This window comes from Rhinolophus ferrumequinum, chromosome 13 (assembly GCF_004115265.2).
Source record: "Rhinolophus ferrumequinum isolate MPI-CBG mRhiFer1 chromosome 13, mRhiFer1_v1.p, whole genome shotgun sequence".
NCBI lineage: Eukaryota > Metazoa > Chordata > Mammalia > Chiroptera > Rhinolophidae > Rhinolophus > Rhinolophus ferrumequinum.
Window position 1 is genome coordinate 25,380,233 of NC_046296.1, and position 22,905 is coordinate 25,403,137.

Genomic DNA, 22,905 nt, shown 5'->3' on the forward strand with positions numbered 1-22,905 from the left:
TTGTTTTAAAGTGCCTAGTTATCAATGTCACACAAAAGCAAAAGCATAAGTTGGGATGGCGAGAGTGGGGAAGAGGCGAGCACAACAGTGTACTATATCCAGGCCCTAAGAACCCAACACTTTTATGATGCTTCACACATTGAAACTGCAGGAAAGGGCACCCTTCGTACACATTTCACCATGGGGGTGTTTGGAGAAGTGAGAGCTGATTTTAAAACACACCGTGTAATGTGATGACATCTATATGCTTCAATGTGAATTTCGTATTTGATCCTAGCTCCACTGTAGGAGGAGAGCCTTTATACTTAGTTCTTTGGACTGACTGGCAAAGCAGAGACACAGCCAGTTTGGAGGGGAAAACATCCATTCTATATGTTCCCTTAGGTGTGTTGCAAATACACTTTTTGAGTCAGAAAGGAAGACAGTCAGGATGGGGAGGATAGAAACAAAGAAGAAAAAAAGAAATCAGCATTTTGCATCAACACTCTACCAAACACTAACAATGGGTAATAATCCAGGTTAATGGCCTGAAGAAAAGCCAAGCTTCTACGTATTTAAAAATAATACTTGAGAATCTCTTGAATATTTATCAACCAGACCAAATAAAAGCCTTCCTTTATGGGGAGTAAAAAAACCCAAAAAGCTGTTAAGTCAATAATGTTTGAATCTATAAATTTCTAAAAAAAACCCCACAAGTTTTCAGGAGAATTCCCTACCCCCCTTTCCCAAATAGGGCATAAGCTAACTAACACAATTCACAGATTCAATTCTTAACGATGGTGCATATGAAAGGTTTTCATCTAGCAGCTTGAAAAAGAAATTCATGGTCTAACTCAGTATCATATACATTATACAGGCTTTCTAGTGTGCCCTAAAGCAAGAGACAATGCATTTGGCGAACAACTACTACTCTTACCCAACTTTTCTAATGTGAACTATCACTTAAAACAGTGCTTCTCAAAGTAGTCCCCAATCAGTACTTTCTGCATCACTTGAGAACTTGTCAGATGTGCAAATTATAGAGCCATACCCCAGACCTACTGAATAAGAAACTCTGGGGATGGTGCCCAGCATTCTGTTTTTAACAAGTCTTCCAAACAATTCTGATGCACATTAAAGCCTGAGAATCAGTGACTTAAATGATCATTTTGGGTACTATTCTTCCAGATGAGATCAAAAGCTACTGAACATCTCTTATGTGTAAAGAACTATGGGAAAAATTCAGGTATAAAATTTGAAGCCATATATGAAAAAGAGTATGCTTGTAAATGTAAGGCATCATTAAAATGGATGAGATGATGCATTCACTAACTCAACTTTAGTATTAAAAGGTTATACAAATGGTAAAATTATTACTAATAAAGATTATCATTAAGGTAGCAAAATAAAGCATAAATATTAGTGTCTAACTCCTCACAAAACTTCCAGACCTGGCTGATGTGCTAAGCCTACACATAAGCATTAAGCAGATTACTGCTGAATGAAAGCTCCTATAAATAAAATTCATACTTTCTATTTAGAATGTGGCAATAACACCAACAATCTCTAGAATGCTATTGAGAAAAAAAGAAATACAAATAAAAAAGTTAAAGAAATGTTCTGGATTATATTTACCCATAACAGAAAAGAGTGTAGGGATAATCAAAGTGTTTTGAAAATATAAGATAACCATTTACAAAGGAGCAGAAACTGATAAGAAAGTTCAAGCACAGAAACATTTTTGTCCAATTCCACAAAACAAAAACAAAACAAAGCAAAATGGTCCAGTTCAATATCAATAATTAGAGCTTATTCATGGAAAGTTTGTAAATTAAAAAAAGGTCAAGTTCCACAGCAAATTCATTTTCACATGCACATAAAGGGCTATACATTTTAACTCATACAAAGGGTTCCTTAGTTATTTTTTTCTTTCTTTCTTAAACATAGTATTTTCCCTTTATTTTCCAGTTATTGGTGAAAGAATTTAAAAATATTTTTAGTTTAATCAAAAGAACACTTTTATTCACCAATAACTCAAAGACACACCAAAAAAAAACCCACAAACACATCAAACTTTAAAATGTGACTGAATCTTGATAAGGTACAGAATGAAAATTCCTCAGTTATCCTGGACTACCTGGCATATCTGAAAAAAACAAAATTCAACACATTTAAAACATTGATGGAAAAACCGAGAACCAATTATGGGTCCTGGCTCATTTTCATTGACTATAATTTGGTCTTTCCAAGCTTTTATATATATCCATACTCTCAATATTGCATTATTTAAATTGATCACAACTGGATTAAAACAAATGATACTTCAGATACTTCAGCTTCCTTATTTTAAAAGCAACTTAGAAAAATAAAAAGAGAGACCTCCACAGGTACATTTTACAAAGAGTTATGAGTACTAATATTACCAGGATAAAAATAATTTTCAATCTAAAACAAAACAGTCTGTAACTAGCGGAATATAGAAAAATGTCCTCAGATCAAGACTTGAAGGGATTTATGAAATCAAAAAGGGTATTATATTTATTCCTTTCAAGTTCCCATACTAAATGTCCCTTAAAATACACTTTCCATGTTATTCTCTGTAAAATGATTTTACAGAATAAATGCAGCAATGATAAATACACACAGAGATAATTCTGTACTTACCAATCCTGCTGCATACATGGGCACTATAACAGGTTGCTTCTTATTGCCCGTGAAGAGCTACACATATATGTGTTAGAGAGAAAGAACATATATTTAGAGAATGATCTGTCATACAGTGAAATACTTTTCAAAATACGCTTACAATGCTTTGTTATATGCATTGTGAATGACAAATTGAAAACATTGTCAAACTGCCCATATAGGGTAATATCTTTGATCTCCTCATCCAATTCCTTCATTTTACAGTTGAGAAAAAACATTAAAACAACTTTTTATAAAAACAGGAGATATAGATTGGAGAAAAATTTATATAGATTTATGTTTAAAAGTTGGCATATTCAAAATACATAAACATTTATACCAACTAATATTTATTTTTCTGAGGCACTAGTTTATCACAGCTTGAACAGAAGTGTAACAGAATTAAAAAACATCCATAGGTTGATTAAAGGATTTTCCAAGGTACCAACAAACTCACAATGTTTCGGGTGTCTATTCCCAAGGAGCACAAAAGCTTCTTGTTGCTATGGGAACCGCCCCACTGATATCTCAAGCCATGTGCTTCATGGATATCCTGTAGCTCGGTCCACACATCCAGCAGTTCCCTGGAAAGGTCACGATGAAGCCACCAACAATGGGTTACTCAATAGCTTTCACCATGAATTCTACTTTTAATGTGAATGTGAAATATTATACTTTACACTTAATCTTGAGAATAACATAGTATACAACTATCATCTGAATGAAATCAACAGCCAACATTTACAGTCATTAGAAAACTAAGTTAAACTTGTTTGAAACAATATGCCAGTAATCAAGTAAAAATTTAGCTGTTATGTTATTCCTTTTAAAATATTAAAACAAAAATATTTAAAAGGAGGAAAAACAAAATCAACCCAGCATTCCACCTTCTTATTATAGCCATTTAATAATTGTGTTTTCTTCTTGAGTCTTGATCCATAAAAACACAGGAGCAATTATAGCAAATATATAATTTGTATTTTTTTTTCAGAATGTAAGCATTTCCTCATCTACATATGTATCTTTTTCAATGGCTGTGTAATGTTCTATTAAGACTGATACACCATCATTTATTTAGCCAAAATCCTATAATTTTAAATAAGTTGTTTTTACTGTTTGGCTCCTATTGTTAGTAAGGCAAGAGTATCTTCCTGTATTTTATGGCATGTGTCGTTGTTGAATTGCGTTATTTCCTTAGAATGAATCTATTGGAGAGAGATTCCTGGGTCTAAGAGTATGAACTATCTGTATATCTGGCAATTTTAAAAAAATACATCTCAACAGTTTTAAGCTGGCAAAACATAAACCTTTTTGTTTCCTTCTCTTCTTAGAAATCATCCCAAAATGAAAATCAAGAAACAAAAACAATCTCCATCTTCAATGAAATTAAGAGATACATAAGACCTTTAGCTACAAATACCGAGGTCACAAACAGGGACAAAGGAAAGACCTGCAGAGGGAGAGAATGCCTCAGGGGTGGAGAGTAATAAAACGCAAGAGTCCAGGAATAACACTGCCATTAAAATTAGAAAATCACTCTAGACCCTCTAAAAGCTAATAATTAATAGGAGTTGCAGAAATAAAAGAGACAACAGAGGGAAGGTAACTGTCCATACAAGAGAACTGCCCAACACTGAAGAGCAGAAGTCTCCAGACAAAAAGGTCCTACCTAGTGTTCAGTCCAATGAATGAAAAAAGACTTTTATCAGAATATTTCATTGTGAAGTTTTGGAACAACAGCAACAAAAGATCTTCAATCATAAATTTAATGTGAGGATAGGATAAAATAAAATTTTATCTCCTATGTACCTTTTTTTCTCAGAAGGCTATTAGAGGATGTGCTCTACCAAAATGGGATGTAAGTGAAAGGAAATCCCCTAAACAACACGTGTTAAAGAGGCCTAGACTGAATCCACTCCAGATTGGAATAGGAAGAGGAGGACTCCAGGAAAAAATGGAATGGCCAGCCTGATAGGTTTTGATCACAAGTAAAATTGTAATAACAGGCTAATGTCAGGGAAAGACTTAGAAAATGGAAAAAGAGAGGCAATTCTTAAGTCCAGGAAAAAGTTGTACCATAAAGGAAATAGTGGCTAAGCAAGCAGTGAATGCTATTTATATGATTATAATAATGAAAATACCAAATAAAAATTTAACGAAAAACTGTAAGTATAGTGGAATGATAAAGGGAGGAGAATGGCAGATGTAAAATCTAAATTTTCATCTACCATACTATGAAGCCAAAAAACAATATGTAAGATTGATTAGAATACTGACTTAGAAATTGCAAAAAAAAAAAAGCTAAAAAATGGAGAAGCAGGTTTTTAAAAAATGTCTTTGAGCACATGATTTTTAAAACTTCAACAATGTTTTAGAACCTTAATGTTTTAAGATAACCTTATAAATTACCACAGTTGAAACTAACACATACAGATGCTATCTGACAACTGTCTACTACTTACCCACTTTCAGCTAAGGCCTCTCTTGTTTTTATTGGCAAGGTGCTTGTATCCAGCAAGTGCTTCAGGGAAGTAACTTCCTCTTCAGTATCAGGAACAAATACGGAAGGAAAACATGCTTCGAAAATTCGCTCCAGGCGGTTTAGTAAAGCTGTCTGTATCAAAACACCCCCCAAAAGTTTATTTTCATTTCTCTAATTTTAACAATGTCATAATTTTATCTCTCTCTCTCTCTCTCTCTCTCTCTCTCTCACACACACACACACACACACACCCTGTCCATTACTATGAGAGACGGAAACTGCCAGTCAGGTACAGGAAACACTAAGTGAAGAAGCATAACTACTCATAGAACAGCTGTTTTAAATGATTAAATAATCATGGTGATAGAGTAGTGACAAACGTAGTTACAAGCCAAGCACCATACCTGGTACTTTGTAAATCTTACTTAATTCATTAGAAAATTCTATAAAGAAGAAATTATTACCCAACTGTAAAGTGAGAAAGCAATCTCCAAGTTTGAATAATTTGTCCAAAGCAAAAGCAAAAACAAAACCAGACAGCATTCATATTCTTTCCACCACACTGGGATGCTTCTTACTACCATTCACATACTCTAGATTTAGGAACAATAAGATTGTAAAAGTATTATGCTATTATGGTTGAACAAACCTTTTTCCTGGGTATAAACATTTGAATTTTGAAAGCCTTTCAGAAATATCTCTGCTGCTAACAGAACAAACCAAAGTAGAAAAGAACGTCTCAATTTTTACTTAGAAATTCCATTTCTTTACTCTTCTATGGCATATATATCTATATCTATATCTATATATAGATATAGATATATATCTATATCTATATATATATATATATATATATATTTTTTTTTTTACGAGAACACTGCCTTTCCTCCAAGCAAAGCCTGCATATTCCCGAGTATTTTCACCAAGAACACTGGCATTTTGGAATATTTTCACTAATTAAAACCTGTTAGATTAATTTACTTTTTGGGGAGATACTACTAGGTTTATTCTACATATGCAACCGAAAATGACATTTATTTCCCCTTTCCTAACTGTATTTCAGATACATGTAAAATTGAGTAGTAGCTCAATTTACTACTTAAACACCAAATTGTTATACAAATTGTTTTAAGTGAAAGCTTGTCTGAAGAATAAGTGTACTTCTAAAATGACACCCAGTGGATAAGAAAACGTCACACCACGGCGGTACTTCTCGCCAAGTAACACAAACAAGTTAACACTTGATTTCTGTTATTCAGTATAGTCAGGAAATAGGAAAATGAAAACCAAAAGGAAAATTTTTACAAACATATAATATTTTCCAAACTAAAATCTCTCTTTTGAAAGTAGTATGAGAGCAAAAAACTTAACACTGCATAATTAGTCTCAGGGTGCTCTTCTGCTACCTCTACAAGTTACTCTACCACCTTCATTATAGTCATATAGATATGAGAAAAGTTCTCAGTATCAATTATGAAACCTAAAGAGTAGACTCAAGATCCCAAGGCTTGTGAAACCTGAGTGTGTCAAGGGGACCTACGCTTACGCACTTCAACAGGGAATGGGCAGACATTACTTTTAAAGGGATCAGATAACCATCTAATTGGAAACCTGAGGAGCGGTGGCATCTCCTGGGCAGGGAAGGTAAACAAAAACTCACATATGACCAAATTTTATTTCTCTGTAAGTTAAAACAGAATCTGGCATCCTCTTTGTTATCCTTTTAATGGGATAGAAAAAGTATTTATGAAAGGAAGAAAGAAATGACCCTAAAACACATTCAATCACACGGGCAATATTACACATAACTACCAGGTCTTAGGGCACACCAGTGAGCAAATGCTTCAATTAGTGGAAACAGAACATTGTATTAACCTAATCACCTCAAGTTTTTACTTCTTCCCCATCCTTTTCTCAAAGAATATAAATGACACAGAAATTTAAAAAGAAAGTTCCATATGTCTTTAGAATTAGGTATTACATTCAACGGCTTCAAATCTTTTGTTGAATGAAGTAGACAATTGTTTCTACATAGGATTAAACAGTACATATTTTCGGCTTTGCAGGCCATTTGTAAACAAGTAAGTGTGGGTGTGTTCCAATGAAATTTCATTCACTGAGACAGGCAGCAGGACAGATTTGTCTCGCAAGCCATAGTTTGCCAACCTGAGGCAGAACAATAAATATTAGGTTGGTGCAAAAGTAATTGCGGTTTTTGCAATTTTTTTTTTAACCTTTTAAACCACAATCACTTTTGCACCAACCTAATAAATAACAAATAAAGATTCAAATAACCAGAGTCCACTAACCGAACAGTACCTCCCACCACAAGGAGGAACTCCTCGACAAGAAAGCATCTAACAGAACTAACAAAGATTTTGATTGAAATTAAATTTCCTCTGACATATTACTTTTAAAAGTATATCGATTGCCAACCATCCACAAGACCAGTTTGATGGTAAAAAGGCATCCACTAAAAGGAGTTTCTTACTACCATACTATCTTGTTCATGGTAATAAATAATATTAAATTTCATTTACTAGTAGTTAATTCCAGTAAGTAAATGGCTGATATAATTATAACACTTGAACAATAGAGGACTGTGAACTAAAGGGGCTGAGACTCAGTTTCTGGATTTATAAACCAGAAATTATCAGGACCTATCTCACAGAGTGGACGATGAATTGAGAGGATTAAATGCTCGGCACCTAATGTGTGCTTGAGATGTGGTTGCTTTTATCACTGCTATATTATCATATAGGTGATACATACAGACACAGTGGCCTGTTAGGGAATAAAAATGTCAAACTAGGTTCAAATCTCTCTAAGGATGTTTCTCTATCACTATTTAGCATTCTAAATCATTATGAAAAAAACCTGTCTCAATTTATCAATTTCTACCATAGTATAATAGGAAATTAAATAATCCAAATCGTCTCCAAAACCCTCTTAAGTTGGAAAAAAAGCACCTAATTATAAAATATCTTTAAGAGCTGCTTATATAAATAAAACCAGTTACTGCTACTACTTGTGGATTTTAAACTTTGGAAATTGGTGAACCTTTTGGTTGACCTACTGGCATTTATGACTTAAATCTTGATCATATTATGAAACACAACGTGTGCAAACCACACATTAGGTGTGTTTAAGAGTGCTTTACTTCCCAAGATGCACAATAAAGTTAAAAGTTAAAAAATGTGATGGAATATAGTCCAAGTAGCTTGGTAAACAGAACAGGTACAAGAATATAACATAATGCTCAGAACAGAAATTAAACAACCTACCACAAGAACATTTTTTCTGGTGCCCAAGCAGACAGGTTTCTTTCAAGAAAACAGATTTTTCCAAAACAGATTATAATCAGACATTAAATTATTTTAAAAAATCATTGTTATTTCAAGCATAAAATTTGAGAATGATAAAAGAAATTGAAAACTGTGATACTGGTAAAAGTTTTGAGTTTGCTTCAAAAAATTATTAAATAATTTTAACTTTAAAATATATACAATTTTTCTCAACACTATGAGCAAAGGACAGTTTAATACGCGCAACCTTAAACCAGATCAGTAATATAATTAATATCGCATCAAAATCAGAGTCAACAATGTGAAATATTATTTAAACTTGGATTCATTCTGTGTGCATGAGTAAAAATGAACCTTATTTATATTACTCTGATTATATGAACTCTTGTTTCTATATAGAGTATATACAGCCAGAATAGGAAATCTCCTGGATTTGATTAAGTGACGGTACTACCTAATTTTTTTAACTCCTTATGGCTGATTAACTCAGAAAAAGAAGATGTGCATTGAACAGTAATGCTTATTAACATGTCACAGTACATGTGGACTTACATTAGATGTAAAATTCCAAAAGATTACGTTTGTTGTTTGGGATTAGTGGTAAAGTCAGACTGGCTGAGCTCTGTTTCTCTAAGCAGGTAAGGCAGCTTATATAAAGTAGACAATATCAGTATAACCGAGTCCAGGAAAGTGAGGGCCTAACTTCAGGAAAAGATCAAAAGATTTTCTCTGAAACACAGCTAAAAACTGCAAAAGTCTGTTATGGTGCACTGTGGTTTTTATTCAACACATAGTGCTTACTACATGCCAGGATGCTTTATAGATATTAGTTCATTTAAGCATCATAAGAACCATCTGAGGGAAGTATTAATAACAATATTATCCCCATTTTCTAGATGAGAAGAAGGGAGCACTAAGCGGTTAAGATAACTTGCCCATGGTCCCACAAACACTACCTGAGGCTGAATCCTCACCTAGGAAGTACACAGCTTCAGAGTCTGTGCTCTTAATCTCTACATTATGTTGTCATCAGAGCAGTTCTAAATTCAATTTATAAAAATCACAGGAGCTTTGAGGACAGGGTCTATATGCCTTACCTTGAATCTCCAGTACTGAGGTTCCAACACATAGTTGGTACAGGAATATTAACTGTATCAATGTGCAATAGACTTTTTTTTTAAAGCACTTCAATTTTATTTAAGACTGCAGGGGGCATATCTGTTCTATTTACAAAAGCAAATCTTATTGTAAGCCATCTACATCATTTTTGTACACAGGTTGGATATATTTGTGTAATTATAACATGTGTAAATAGTAATAGCTGAATGCCTTTATGTACTAGGTACTATGTTTGACGCTCTACATATATTACTTGATAAATCCTCTTTAAAAAATCCCAGAAAGATTAAGTATTTTTGTTTCCATGTTACAGATAATGAAACTAAGGCTCAAGGAGGTAAAGGTAACTAACCAGTCTGATAGTGGTATGGTGCACAGCAAGGATTTGATCCAAAGCCCAACTCCAAAGCCTACTTTCTTTTCACCAAACCAAAAAGTGGTCTTTCAAACATTTCTAGCCATTAGATAAGGGATTGAACTGTTAATTGCTGAGGTAATGACCATACTTTAAAAAAGAAAATTATTTCATTTGATACTACAATTCATAGTTTCAACCAAGCAAATGGGTAAATTTTTACTAAAAAGCCAGTGCTGTATTCTAAATTAACATGAGGGTAACAAATAAGTGCATATACACTTAGCACAGTAAATATTTAACTCAAGTTACAAGAGTAACTAAATAAAATAATATTCACGCCAATTACTTGAATTTTAAATGCCTTTGATTCCAAAGTCAAAGAGGAAAAATAGTCAGCAGTTCTCCCTTGAACTTAGAATTAGGAAAACTAGTGACTGAATAGCTGAATACCAGTTTCTGTAATTCAGTCATATCCTTCAATTCGTACATATCTCAAATTCTAAGCCTGGCAAACAGCAGCACATTTAGCTATTAAACATTTTAAGAACTGGAGGTTCTGATAAATGTAGGGTTGGAAGTCAAATATTCTTCAAGGCAGGTGCCCGACTCCCTTTTGATTTTCTCTATTTGTGTCCTGTGCTAGGAAACCAAAGGAGGTTTGCTACTTGTACAGAATAGCACTTATGCTCAGAAGAGTTCCTACCTGTCAAAATTATTCTGAGAATGGAAAATAGTCCAAAGCAGTAGCTTTGGTCTTAAAATAGTACGATGGGTGAGTATCACAGCCAGAAGTAGGAGTACTCCCACACAAATTCTCATTACCTCTCTATTACTTTCCACTATTCACCAAAAAATTCAATTGGCAACACTATTTCTTGTACTTCTGCAGACCATTTTCCAATCTCATTTCTGAGATTATTTAGTAACAGTTAACATTTATTGAGCATGTATTATGTGCAAGAAAGACATTGTGCTAAGCACCTTCACGTGCACAATTTTATCTTCATAATAAGTTCCGAAGTAAGTACTTTTATTATTCTTTAAATCTGAGGTTCAGAGAAGTGACTACTGCAAGTTAGTGCTAAAATACGAACTGGAACCTACCAGTGGTACTCCAGAGCTTTGCTTTTAAGCCCTACATTATACCCAGGACCAACTTACCCAGTAGGCACAGGGCGTAGGGCCTACAATAATTTTAGGGGTTCATGAAAATGTTTTAATATCTAATATTAACATACTCATCTTTATACCAATTTGTAAAATAAAGTTTTAAATATCTTTTATGGGGAAGTGGCTCACAAAAGTCCTATGTGACCTTGGCTATACTACTCCCTAAAAGTACACTGGCTTTTATAGCATTTCTCATGTAAAACATTTGTTTTCCTATCAGAGTCCTTACTACCTTGAATGTCTTTATATATATATATATTTTTCAAACCAGATAGGATTTCTGGGAAAGCAAAAATGATTAACTACTCAATGGTTTAATTCATCCATGGGGACACAAAGCATCATGAATTCATTTATACTCATTCCCAGTTGTGTCATATCGCTGCCTGTCATAACTCTACCTGAGGTCGAAGGAAGAAAGCCCTAGGGTATAAAAACAGCCATTTTCATTTTATCCACTTGTGCAAATAAATCATGTTATCTAATGCAGAGCTTCCCAATTAGTATGTCTCAGTCACAAATAGGTTACAAGTTTTCCAAAAATCTTGAAAGCTATATATAGACATATAGTGTTATTGCCTCTTGTGATGGTTAATTTTAGGTGTCACTTGACTGGGCCATAAGATGCCCAGACAATCGGTTAAACGTTATTCTGGGTATGACTGTGAAGGAGTCCCTGATGAGATTAACATTGGAATTGGTAGACCGAATAAGCAGATTGTCTTAATATGAGTGGGCCTCACCCAATCACTGAAGACAGCTTGGCGAGTGCAGATCTTGGGGCTTCTCAGCCTCAGGTACGCCAATTCCTTATAGTCTTCCCTCACCCCCATTCCATCCATCCGTCATCCTCCTGGTTCTGTTTCTCTGGAGTCTCATTCAGTTTTCCAAAGGGGTGTGTATGACCAGCACTTAGGGTCTTAGACTCTGGTTCATATGCCACTCAAATGCATATCTTCTTTAAAATATCTTGTATTTAAGGTAATTCCTATAATTTCTTCAACATATTTCTAGTTAGTTTTCCTTTCTTCCTTAGGAACAGAAGTTGATTATTGTCAATAGCTTTAATATTGATAGCATTAGGTCTTGCTCTAAGTGGAAGTTTAAAAGAAACATAAAATCCACTGGGTAATTTATTCTTCCATTTAAGTGGATACCTTATGCCTCACCACCATTAAATATTAAGTAAGATATCAAGTACAAACTACAATTGTACACTTATCAATCCTCAATTTCAAGCTATATAACAGTAACCAACTATAATATTCACCATGCTCTAAAAAGATGCTTTGGCCCTTCTGCACAATTTCTGGATAAATCTAATAAAGTATTTCTATCTATTTTGGAATGAAAGCCCAGAATTTCAAGTTTTCTGAGGGAAAAGTAACAAAAGGAATTGCTATTGAAATACTTCAAGTAGGCAAAGAGGTATAAGGCCAAAATCTTAATTTCTTTCTTTTATAAAAAAATTGAGACATGATTGACAGATAACATTATATTAGTTTCAGGTAACATTATATTAGTTTCAGGTATACAACAATGATTCAATATATGTATATATCGCAAAATGATCACCACAATAAATCTAGTTAACATCCATCACCACATAGTTACAAATTTGTCTTGTGATGAGAATTTTTAAGATCTACTTTCCTAGCAACTTTCAAGTATATAAAACTGGGTTATTAACTAGAGTCACCATGCTGTACATAACATCCCCGGGACTCATTTGTTTTATCATTTGAAAATTTGTATCTTTTGACCACTTAATTTCTTTATTTTGTTGCTTACTTCTGCTTGTCATAAGTTTAAGTGTTCACCCAAAGAAAGGAAAACTTGCATAAACCTTCGGCAGATGGTTAACTAAACAAAGGTGAAAATACAGGATAAGTTACACTCAATTGGAGGGTGCTGGTTTTCTGGTGAACAAAATAATAGCTTAATCTCAAAATAACATAACCCAAAGTATTAGTGATTCTCTTTTTTGTGATACTCTGAATTTTTAAAGCTCTCAAAACAAATCTTCATTTAAAACATTTTCCCAGTAGCATTATCAATTAGATGGCTAATAAGAAACAATGATTCACAGCTTCCTCTTCTACAGCCAATTAATATAAAAAAGATTACTCACTAATTACCTAAATTCTCAAATAATATCCAGAGCAGTATTTTTCAAATTTTACAAAAGCTCCAAGTTAAATGCAGTGCTTATGACATTATCTCCTTTACTATACATCTAAGAAAAAGGCATCTTGGCTGTTTCAATCAAGGTTTCTTTCTGGAACATTAACAGGTTAAGAAAAAAAAAGGCAGAAAACTGTTAAAACAATATACATAATGGTCTTTTGGGGAAAAGGACTGCTTTGAAAGTAAGGAGGATTTCGTTTTTTGTTGTCATTTTTTTTTTGTTTGTTTTAAATCTTAGCCCCAAAAGTGAAGCCCAGTTTGGACCTCTTTCCAATTTGTACACAACAGGGATACCAATACTTTTCTCTTACAATTTATAAGAATGTTAACAAGACAATGAAATATACTGAACTCTGGGTTCTCAGAAAAAAATATTCACTGTAGAGGAAGAATATTTCTAAATAAACGGTCATGTGTGCCTCTTACATCAAGGCTTGAATGCAATGAGGCTTGCTGGACCCACATCTGAGAATCAGTTTGACTAAGAACATTTTATTAGTTTGAAAGATTTCTTCTTCTTGGTTGATTTTTCCCTATTTAAGTAACAAATTATTACAATAATGCAGCAATAACTGATTGTCTCTTGACCCAAGGAAGATATATTTTATTAAAATGTTAAGATATCCTTTTGGTAGGCTGAAAAAAGACTAGCACTAAAAAATAGGGACCTAGGCAATGTCACATACCAAAAAGTCAAAGAAATTGCAAATGACTTACACCAATTGTCTGACTTCAAAAAAACAAACACTCATTCCCCATGTTTGTTTAACTGAATTAACAGTTCCCAATTCTCAGCCTCTCACAACATTCTGTTAAAGCAGAATTTGCACAAAACCACTTGATAGCAAGCGCTCTGTTCAGGACAGAGTTGTTGCATCCAGGTAAGACTGAACAGGAATAAATCATTTAAAATTTTACCATTAAAAAACCTAAAATTTACTGTCATTAATTATGTGAGGATTTCTGTGCTGTCCCCAACTTCGTAGCAACTAGTAGAAACATTTTTTTAATTAATAAATCTAATCTATAGGATTAGATTAATGTACTTTTCCAGAAAATGGAAGATTAATGTACTCTTCCAGAAAAGGAAGAAACTGCAGGCCACAAGCCTCTTTCACAATAGCTGGATAAGAATGAAAGTCACTTTCAACTACTCCGTTACTCAGCAGGCTTACCCATTTCCCTAACTCAACTTTCTTCCAAACTTCTTTTCCAGCCCTTCCAGCAGCTTCTCCTTTCCAATATCCACCTCCAAGTTCTGCTCATTTTACATAACCCATTCAGCAAAAATAAAAGCCTAAGGACTGAGCCAAACAAACCTCAGCAAATCTTATTAATGCATCTTGTCATATCTATACAGATTTTGTTTTATTCTTAATGGAATCATAATACAAAATTCTTATTTTTCAGCTTTTCCCCATTCATTTTAAAATCTGTCATTTTATTTTATTTATTTGAAGTAGATATTACGTCCTTTTTACAGACAAATGAGCTCAGAAGTAACTTGTCCAAAATCATAAAGCTTGTAAGTGGCTGAGTCAAGATTCAAACTCAAATCTGTAAGATTCCGTAAGGCCTATACACTTTATTACTTCCGATGCTCAGTTATCGAACTATACATAAATAACTTCAATCATCTTGTATAATGCAAAAAATTCCTTTTTTAAGTGGTCATATTTTTAAAAATTCACTATCTGATGTTAAAAATTCTAAGGCTATATATCAAAGATCTACTACCAGTATCACATTATACTCTAGTAAGATGAAACTAAATAGGGAAAGGAGTAGGTCAAAACCAAGTCTTTCTTTGTGTTTTATAATTAATTCACCCCTTGTTTAAAATTGCAAGCTCTGCCTCAATAATAAATTCCTCATCAGATATAATACACATTAACCAAACCATGTAATAACTGAATTAACAAATTAAGGTATTCAGACACTCAAAGTCAAATGAAAAGTTATTAGCTATGCACATCAACTGATAATACCATAATTTCGACAGTATCTTAATGTATCAAAGGTATCTAAGCAATGATGTATAACCATTCCAATTTACATTCAGACTTTGGAAATATTTCCAATTAAAAATGATTTGCTTAGCAAGAGATTACTAACTAGAGAAGCAGAGTTTGCAGATTCTGATTTTACTCTCAGTATCTTTAAAATAAGCCTGTGGACCAAGTGTTACACATATCAATTGTCAGTATAAAGCAGTTATTTCCAAGTGTTTCTCTTCCACACCCTGGGTTGAGGAAAGGTAAAACTTAGCACAGGGTACAACGCCGGCTTGGGGAACAACCTGGGTATCACTTGTAGGGGCTATTTTATTTTAGGTCAAAATAAATCTTCTCTGAAGGAGTTTGGACCAGAAAAGGATACAGAACAGGGCATGGGAGGTTTAAAAATATTCTCCTTGACATACCTACCCCTAAGAAGAGTAACCACAAATGTGCACTTGCAAGACATTATAAGCCAATAAATACAACCACAGTAAGTCAACCCATGGCTGTTTCTTGTTCTAAGTCTAAACCTTCATCCATCTCACGCCCTCATCACAGGTCTTTTAGAAGCTGTTAAGTTATGAGGTCCAAATCTGTTTTTTTCAAATTCTTTTCTATCCTTTAATTCCCTATAGCCTTCAGCACAGGCTGAGGTTTCAAATTCTGCTTGCTCTCTCCTGCAATCAAAACTGTACTTCAATTTCTTAGGTCTTTGAAGACAGAATTAAGAGACATTATTTTCTGAAGCTTAAAAAGAAGTTTTCTAAATCTCAGTTTAACCTTTTAAAATCACTGTAAAGGTAAAAACTGAAGGAATCACTGGAATACTTAATTAGCTAATTAATGAGTTTTTACATAAGCGATACTTATTAAAAAACTAAGTAGATGAATTTCTGTAAACATTAAAAAGCTCAATGAGATAAGGAAAAATCTTACCAAGCATTACTATAGGATTGTCTATTTAAGGTTTACCAAAGGGTTGTGAAAAATGTAACAAATCTGCAAATCAGGTAAGCATTACGTTTCATAAAGAGACTCCTTTAACAGGTACCCAATTTGAAAATATTTTTTGAAAACCTAAATTAGAAGCCTCCACAGCGATTGCTATATCATATAAAATGGAGTAAATCAGTAAATACCTGAACTGAAGTGGCTGTTTCCTGTAAATGGCCACCAGCAACTGCTCCTTTGGAAGTCGCTAAAGGAACACTGTGCGTTTTGGGGGTTCCCGGAGTATCAGTCTTTTCATCTGTCCTATGTGACTGCCAGGCTTCCTTTCGATGATGAGATTCAGTAGCCTGCTGGTCTCCAAAAGCAGCCCAAGAGCAACTATCTTTCTGCCCATCCTCAAAAGCATTCCAATCTACAACTTGACTGGGACCAGCTGAACTGAAGTCTGCAAAATCATCAGAGTCTTGAAAAGCACTGCCGTCATCTTGACTATTTGGCACAGAATCAAAATCTCCAAACTCACCTTCTTGCCCAGTTGTCAGTTTTGAAACAGGCTCAGTGCCTGTAGACTTCCTAGCCAACTTACATTCCTCTGATAAACTATCAGAAGTCTGTTTTTGGTCTGACTCGGTAAATGTAATCTCCTCTTGGCAAGAAACAGCATTCGTATCCCCAAATTCTCCAAAGTCATCACCTGGTTCACTAAAATGTGGAAAGTGCTCTGAGGACTCTTCAAAAGTGACATCGCTCATTGATTCTTGAGTACCAGTAACAAAAGGTGGAGTTGTGCCACTGGCTGTGCCAAAGTCACCAAAATCATCCTCATTGGTATCGTTGCAAGTCACAAAGTCATTACTACTATCGGCATTTTTCATACTTATAGAATCATCCAAAACATTTTCTTCTGTAGGATCAACGCTGGGGCTTTGGGAATCAGTAAACTTTCTTTCTTCTTTGGAAGAACTAATTTCATCATCAGCATCAAGAGTTTTAGTAGCATCCATACATATGTCAGCACATTTAGTTGTAAATAAATCAAGTTTTCCCTCGGTTTTACATTGTTCTTTCCTATCGGCTTGTGAATTATCAGCTGAGTCTACCAAACTCCAAGCTGTTGACTGCACACCTGAATTTAAAAATTCATCCTGTTGCAATGTTGGAAGGCCTTGCTTTTTGGTACTGAAACCTCTGTTCCTCTCCTTCATGCTTGTTGCTGAAACGCAAACCTGATCCTCTCCATCAGTGATCCCTTTATCATCAAAGCTTCTACCCAAAGATTCTTTTACGGAATTCAGTTCATTGACTCTATTGATTTTATTATTTTCCTGAATGGTTAGTGCTTCTCTATCATCTAACACTGCACATCCTATTTCTTCTAGTTGTATCCTTTCCTTTTTGGAAAATGTGGCAAAATCTGCAAATTCCTCAGCAGGACTATGTGCACAGTCTAAATTATACTCAGTACTATGAGTGCTGAGAGGCTTTCTTCCCTTTGCATCGGCTACAGTGCCCGGATCATCTGTTCCCTGAGGATTTACAGTTTCTAATACTGTAAACCCATTCGTTAGAATCTCCAGACAAGGAGGCTTTTCACCATTGCAGCTCTCTAACTGCTTGTTCTGAGGAACAACATTCAGATCAGTTCTAAAATCTCCTGGCGAGAAAGTTTCAGGTGTTCCAACATTCTGCTTCTGCTCCACTCCTTTCTTTAAGTCTCCTGGACTTTCTACGCCGTCAATGGAAGTATCTAAAGTTTTAGATGAAGTGGTTTCTTTGCTGGTGGTAGAGAGTAAAACATTAGACTGTCCTTTCACAGAAGAAAGTTCAGCAGTGATATCCTTATCATTACCATTTTTAATGGATTTAAAGCTTATAAGGCTATCTACATTTTCCGAGAAATCATGAATTGGCATAAAATGGTTTGAAGGTACAAACTCTTCCTTGGGACGAGTATAATCTGGTGTATCAAAATCAACAAACCCTACACCAGATGGGCTAACTTCTGAAAACCCACCAAATTCCCCAAATTCATCGTCATCCTCATCCTCGGCTCCGTTGTCTAGAGGTGGTGGGGATGAAGAGTACATTCGAATGATGTCTGGCTCCATTCTTCAGTTGCTCTCAAATAATTAATTTACACCTGAAAAAGGACAGATTTTTTTTGGATGAGACAAATTACATATAACAAGATGTTTCAAAATTCTCTAAGCTACTTCAAAACAATGCAAATTCACAGTCCTCTGTTTTGTATCTTTTGAACTGTTTTTCTCGTAGGTGAGATTACTTTTCATAGCTATCATAATATATGCCAAAAAAAAATTCTCTCTTCTAGTGTACTCGTATGTTTCCAAGGGCATGGGTAGTCCATTACTAAATTTGGGGATTCCAGAAAATTTCCAAAAAACACTTACAAAAGTACATTTACAAAACTCTCTCTTGGGGCACTTGCTTGTTCTCTTAAGCTCTTTTACCAGTTCACTGGGGACTCAGCTTGCCTTACCGATTTGCATGAGTTCTTTACAAATAAAAGATATGAAAATTTCATTTCTAATAATTGCTACAAATATTCTCCTCACTTTGCTTTTCGATGTTTATTTCTGACCCAACTTGATTTTGTTTTTGTTTTAATAGACTTTATTTTTTAGAGCAGTTTTACGTTCACAGCAATATAGCAGAAGGTACAAAGAATTCCCATATACCCCGTGCCATAGATTCCACTGCTATGAACACCTTCCACCAAAGTGGTATATTGGTTACAATTCATGAACCATTATTACCCCAAGTCCATAGTTTACATTAGGGTCGCTCTTGGTGTTGTACAATCTATGGGCTTGGACGAATGTATAGTGACATGTATCCACCATTACAGTATCATAGAGGAATTTCACTGCCCTAAACATCCTCTATGTTCCACTGATTCATCCCTCCCTCTCGCCTGTCCCTGGCAACCACTGACCTTTTCACTGTGTCTATAGTTTTGCCTTTTCCAGAAGGTCATATAATTGGAATCTTACAGTATGGAAGTAGCCTGTACATACTGTTTGGGTTGGCTTCTTTCACTTAGTAATATGCATCTAAGGTTCCCCTATGTCTTTTCACGGATTGATAGCTCATTTCTTTTTAGCATGGAACAATATTCCACTGTCTGAATGTACCACTGTTTCTTTAATTTTTTTTTATAACACTCAATTTTGAAATCATTTAGGATTCACAAGAAGTTGCAAAAAGAGTTATCATGTATATTCCACATAATAACATTGTAAATAATAACACATGATCAAACCAGGAAACTGACATCAGTAAGTACAACACTAATAACTCTGCTACCGGCCTTGTTTAAATTTCACCAGGTTTGGGGTGTGTGTGTGTGTGTGTGTGTGTGTGTGTGTGTGTGGTGTAGTTCTATGAATTTTTATCACAAGTAGATTTGATTTGAATAATCATCACAATTGGAGTAAGAATTGTCGCAAAAACAGTTCAATAATATTCATCAAAATAAGCAACTCCCTTGTGTTACTCCTTAATATTAACAGTCACATCCTCCCCTAAACCCTAACTCTTGGCAACTACTGATCTAGTCTCCATCATTGTAATTTTGCTTCTTCAAGAGTGTTCTATAAATGGAATCACACAATATGAAACCTTTGAAGTTGGTTCCTTTTAGTCAGCTTCATACCCTAGAATGTTGCTGCGTGTATCAATAGTTCATTGCTTTTTACTGCTAAGCAGCGTTCCATTGTATAGATGTACCACAGTTTGTTTCTCCATGTACTCCATGTAGGACACTTGGGTTGTTTTCTGTATTTTACAATTACTAATAAATGCTATGAACATTTATGTACATACAGGTTTTATGTGAACATGAGTTTTTATTTCTCTACATAAATACCCAGAGTGGGAATGCTGTGTCACATGGTAAGTGTATCTTTAACTCTATAAGACATGGCCAAGCTGTTTTCCCAAATTAATTTTTAAGAGGTCAAATCAACTGATCTTTTCTTCAGTAATTTTCTTCATTATTTTGCTATTATATAAGACTAAGATTGAACAGTATTCAGTTTCTTTTTTTTTAGAGCGGTTTTTTAACATTTAATTTTTAATACTAGAACTTACTTTAGTGTATGATCTAAAACAAGGGTCTAAGTAAAAATTTTTTTCTTAAATAGCCAAGCAAGGATCATAATCTCATTTATAGAATAATCTTTCCCATACCTATTAGTTTATCATATCTTCTTTTTTATACATTTAATTCTTAAATGGAATCTATGTCTGGGTTATTCTGTTCCTCTGTACTAAACAGTCAAAAGTGCCAAAAGATAGACTAACATTAAAAGCAAAAGGAGGATTAACAACCAAAGTCCTACAATAAAATCAGCCCCAAAACAATGAATTGATATCTCCTGCAAGTCATAACTGCCAAATTAGACACATGAAGAAATTGTTTACTACAAAATTCAACCAGTTTTGCAAATTAAAAAGAAAAAAATCCCTTTCTTCCAATTCTCAGAATAAAACTTCATAAGATCTTCCAGTTTTAGGGAGAAGGTACCTTAGACACCATATTAATTTAGAGATAAGGAAAATAGGGCCTACTAGTGATCAACTTTGCCAAAGGTTATATAGCTGGTTAGTAGAGAATGGCTTCAGAATTTTGAAAAGGATCTTTGAGGTCAATGACTGGTCAGTTGCTGAGTTACCTGAAAGAAATGAGCAAGTCAGGAGAAAAGTAAGAAACCCCATTGTAATATATCTACATTAAATTGTCTTTCTTATGAAATCAGCATCATAAAGAAGGAAATAACTGCTTTAGTTTTTAGATACCTTCTTTTCTGCTGCCGATTTAAAGAGAAAAGGAAAAAAACAGTAAAAGATACATATGAACCCTATTTTCTTCCCTTGTCCTGATAACCCCTTGCAAAGTTTAGTGTACAAGGTAATTTGACCTCTAACAACTTCCCTGTAATTATGAAGTTCCTATTTTTAGAAAATATTCTGATTGTTAATGAGTGTGGAGAAATGGACACTTGCACACACATACTGCTGGTAAGTGTGTAAATTGCTGTAAAGCTTCCAGAAGGCAATCTGTCTATACAAACTTTAAAAAAAAAAAAAAAAAGTAAAACAAAATGCTCCAAGGGGATTACTGAAACAAATTATGCTATATCCTTATAATGCAATAGTATACTATGTAGCCATTAATATCATGGTTTTTTTAAAAAATTAAAAGCATTCATAATAAGGAGAACACGTCAAAAGGACATAAAAGCCAGCTCCAAGTGGTTAAACCATGCACACCTTGAGCATCAAAATAAAGATAATAACTGATTATAACCCGCTGAATAAAATAATAAACTATCAGTCCTCACAGATACAAACATGTAAGTGAATAAGCTGAAAGTTAGATGAGGAACAGGATATTGCATACCTCCCCACAATATACTTAATTACAACGGGAAAATGGGTAACTTTATAGGGGTGAAGCCTGACACTTAATCAAGTGAACATCATTAGCATGGGAATATCGAAATCATGCATCACCTGATAAAGGTGCAATGAGAACACAGGATCACTTCTGGACTATTCCTGCCAAAAATACATAACGTGTACTGAGTCATGATGAAACTTCAGACCAACTCAAACTGAGACAATCTACAAAAAAATGGGCCTGTAATCTTCAAAAGCATCAATGCCATTAAAGTTAAGGAAAAGCTGAAGAACTGTTCCAGAATGAAAATGACTAAAGAGACATGGCAAGTAAATGCAGCACTTGATTCTCAACTGCCTTCCTTCTCTATAAAGGTCTTAATTGGGACGATTATGAAACATGAATACAGTCTAAGGATCAGCTAGCAGCAATGTACTGACGCTAATTTCTTGATTTTGATGGTAGTATCATGGTTATGTAAGAGAAATGTCCTTGGTTGTAGGAAACACACACTAAAATCTTTGGGAGAGATGGGGCATTGCGTTGGTAACAATCTCAAATTGTTCCAGAAAAAAACTTGTTTGTATTGAACTTGAAACTTTTTATGTTTGTGACTATTTCAAAATGAAACAAATTAAAAACATTCAAGGAAATTTATGTTTGCATTTAAATATGCATGTTTTACAATAAACATGTTTTACTTTCACAATAACAATACCTTATTTTTTTAATTGTGGCAAAATATACGTAACATGAAGTTTAACATTTTAACCATTTTTAAGTGTACAGTTCAGTGGCGTTATGTACATTCACACTGTTGTTCAATCATTATAACCATCCATCTCTAGAACTTTTTTTTTTATCTTCCAATAACTGCCCCCAACCCCACCAGCTCCTGCAACTACCATTCTGCTTTTTCTCTGAATATGACTATTCTAGGTACTTCATATAAGTGGAATCATATAGTGTCTATCCTTTGACGACTGGCTTATTTCACTTAGCATAATGTCCTCAAGGTTCATAAATGTTGTAGCATGTGTCAGAATTTCACCCTTTTTTAAGGTTGAATGTTATTCCATCGTATGTATACAAACTATTATCTATTGATGGATAGTTGGGTTGCTTCTACCTTTTGGCTATCGTGAATAATGCTGCTGTAAACATGGGTATACAACATACCTTATTTTTTTTTAATTTTCAATTTTGAAATACTAATAGACCAACAGAAAGTTGCAAAAAAGATC

The 22,905-nt window shown here is 34.3% G+C and overlaps 1 protein-coding gene across 2 annotated transcripts in view; it reads right to left on the bottom strand.

The window, feature by feature from the left end:
- Window positions 1-22,905, bottom strand: part of AFTPH (aftiphilin) — a 63,348-nt gene that overhangs the window by 18,740 nt on the left and 21,703 nt on the right. For both annotated transcript variants that reach the window (XM_033124632.1, XM_033124633.1), the window contains exons 2-5: window positions 16,425-18,376; window positions 5,127-5,278; window positions 3,122-3,248; window positions 2,644-2,700 (exon numbers count right to left, since the gene is read on the bottom strand). In XM_033124632.1, the coding sequence (XP_032980523.1) occupies window positions 2,644-2,700; window positions 3,122-3,248; window positions 5,127-5,278; window positions 16,425-18,344 (2,256 nt within the window). In that variant the 5' untranslated portion in view covers window positions 18,345-18,376. The remainder of the gene's footprint in view (window positions 1-2,643; window positions 2,701-3,121; window positions 3,249-5,126; window positions 5,279-16,424; window positions 18,377-22,905) is intronic.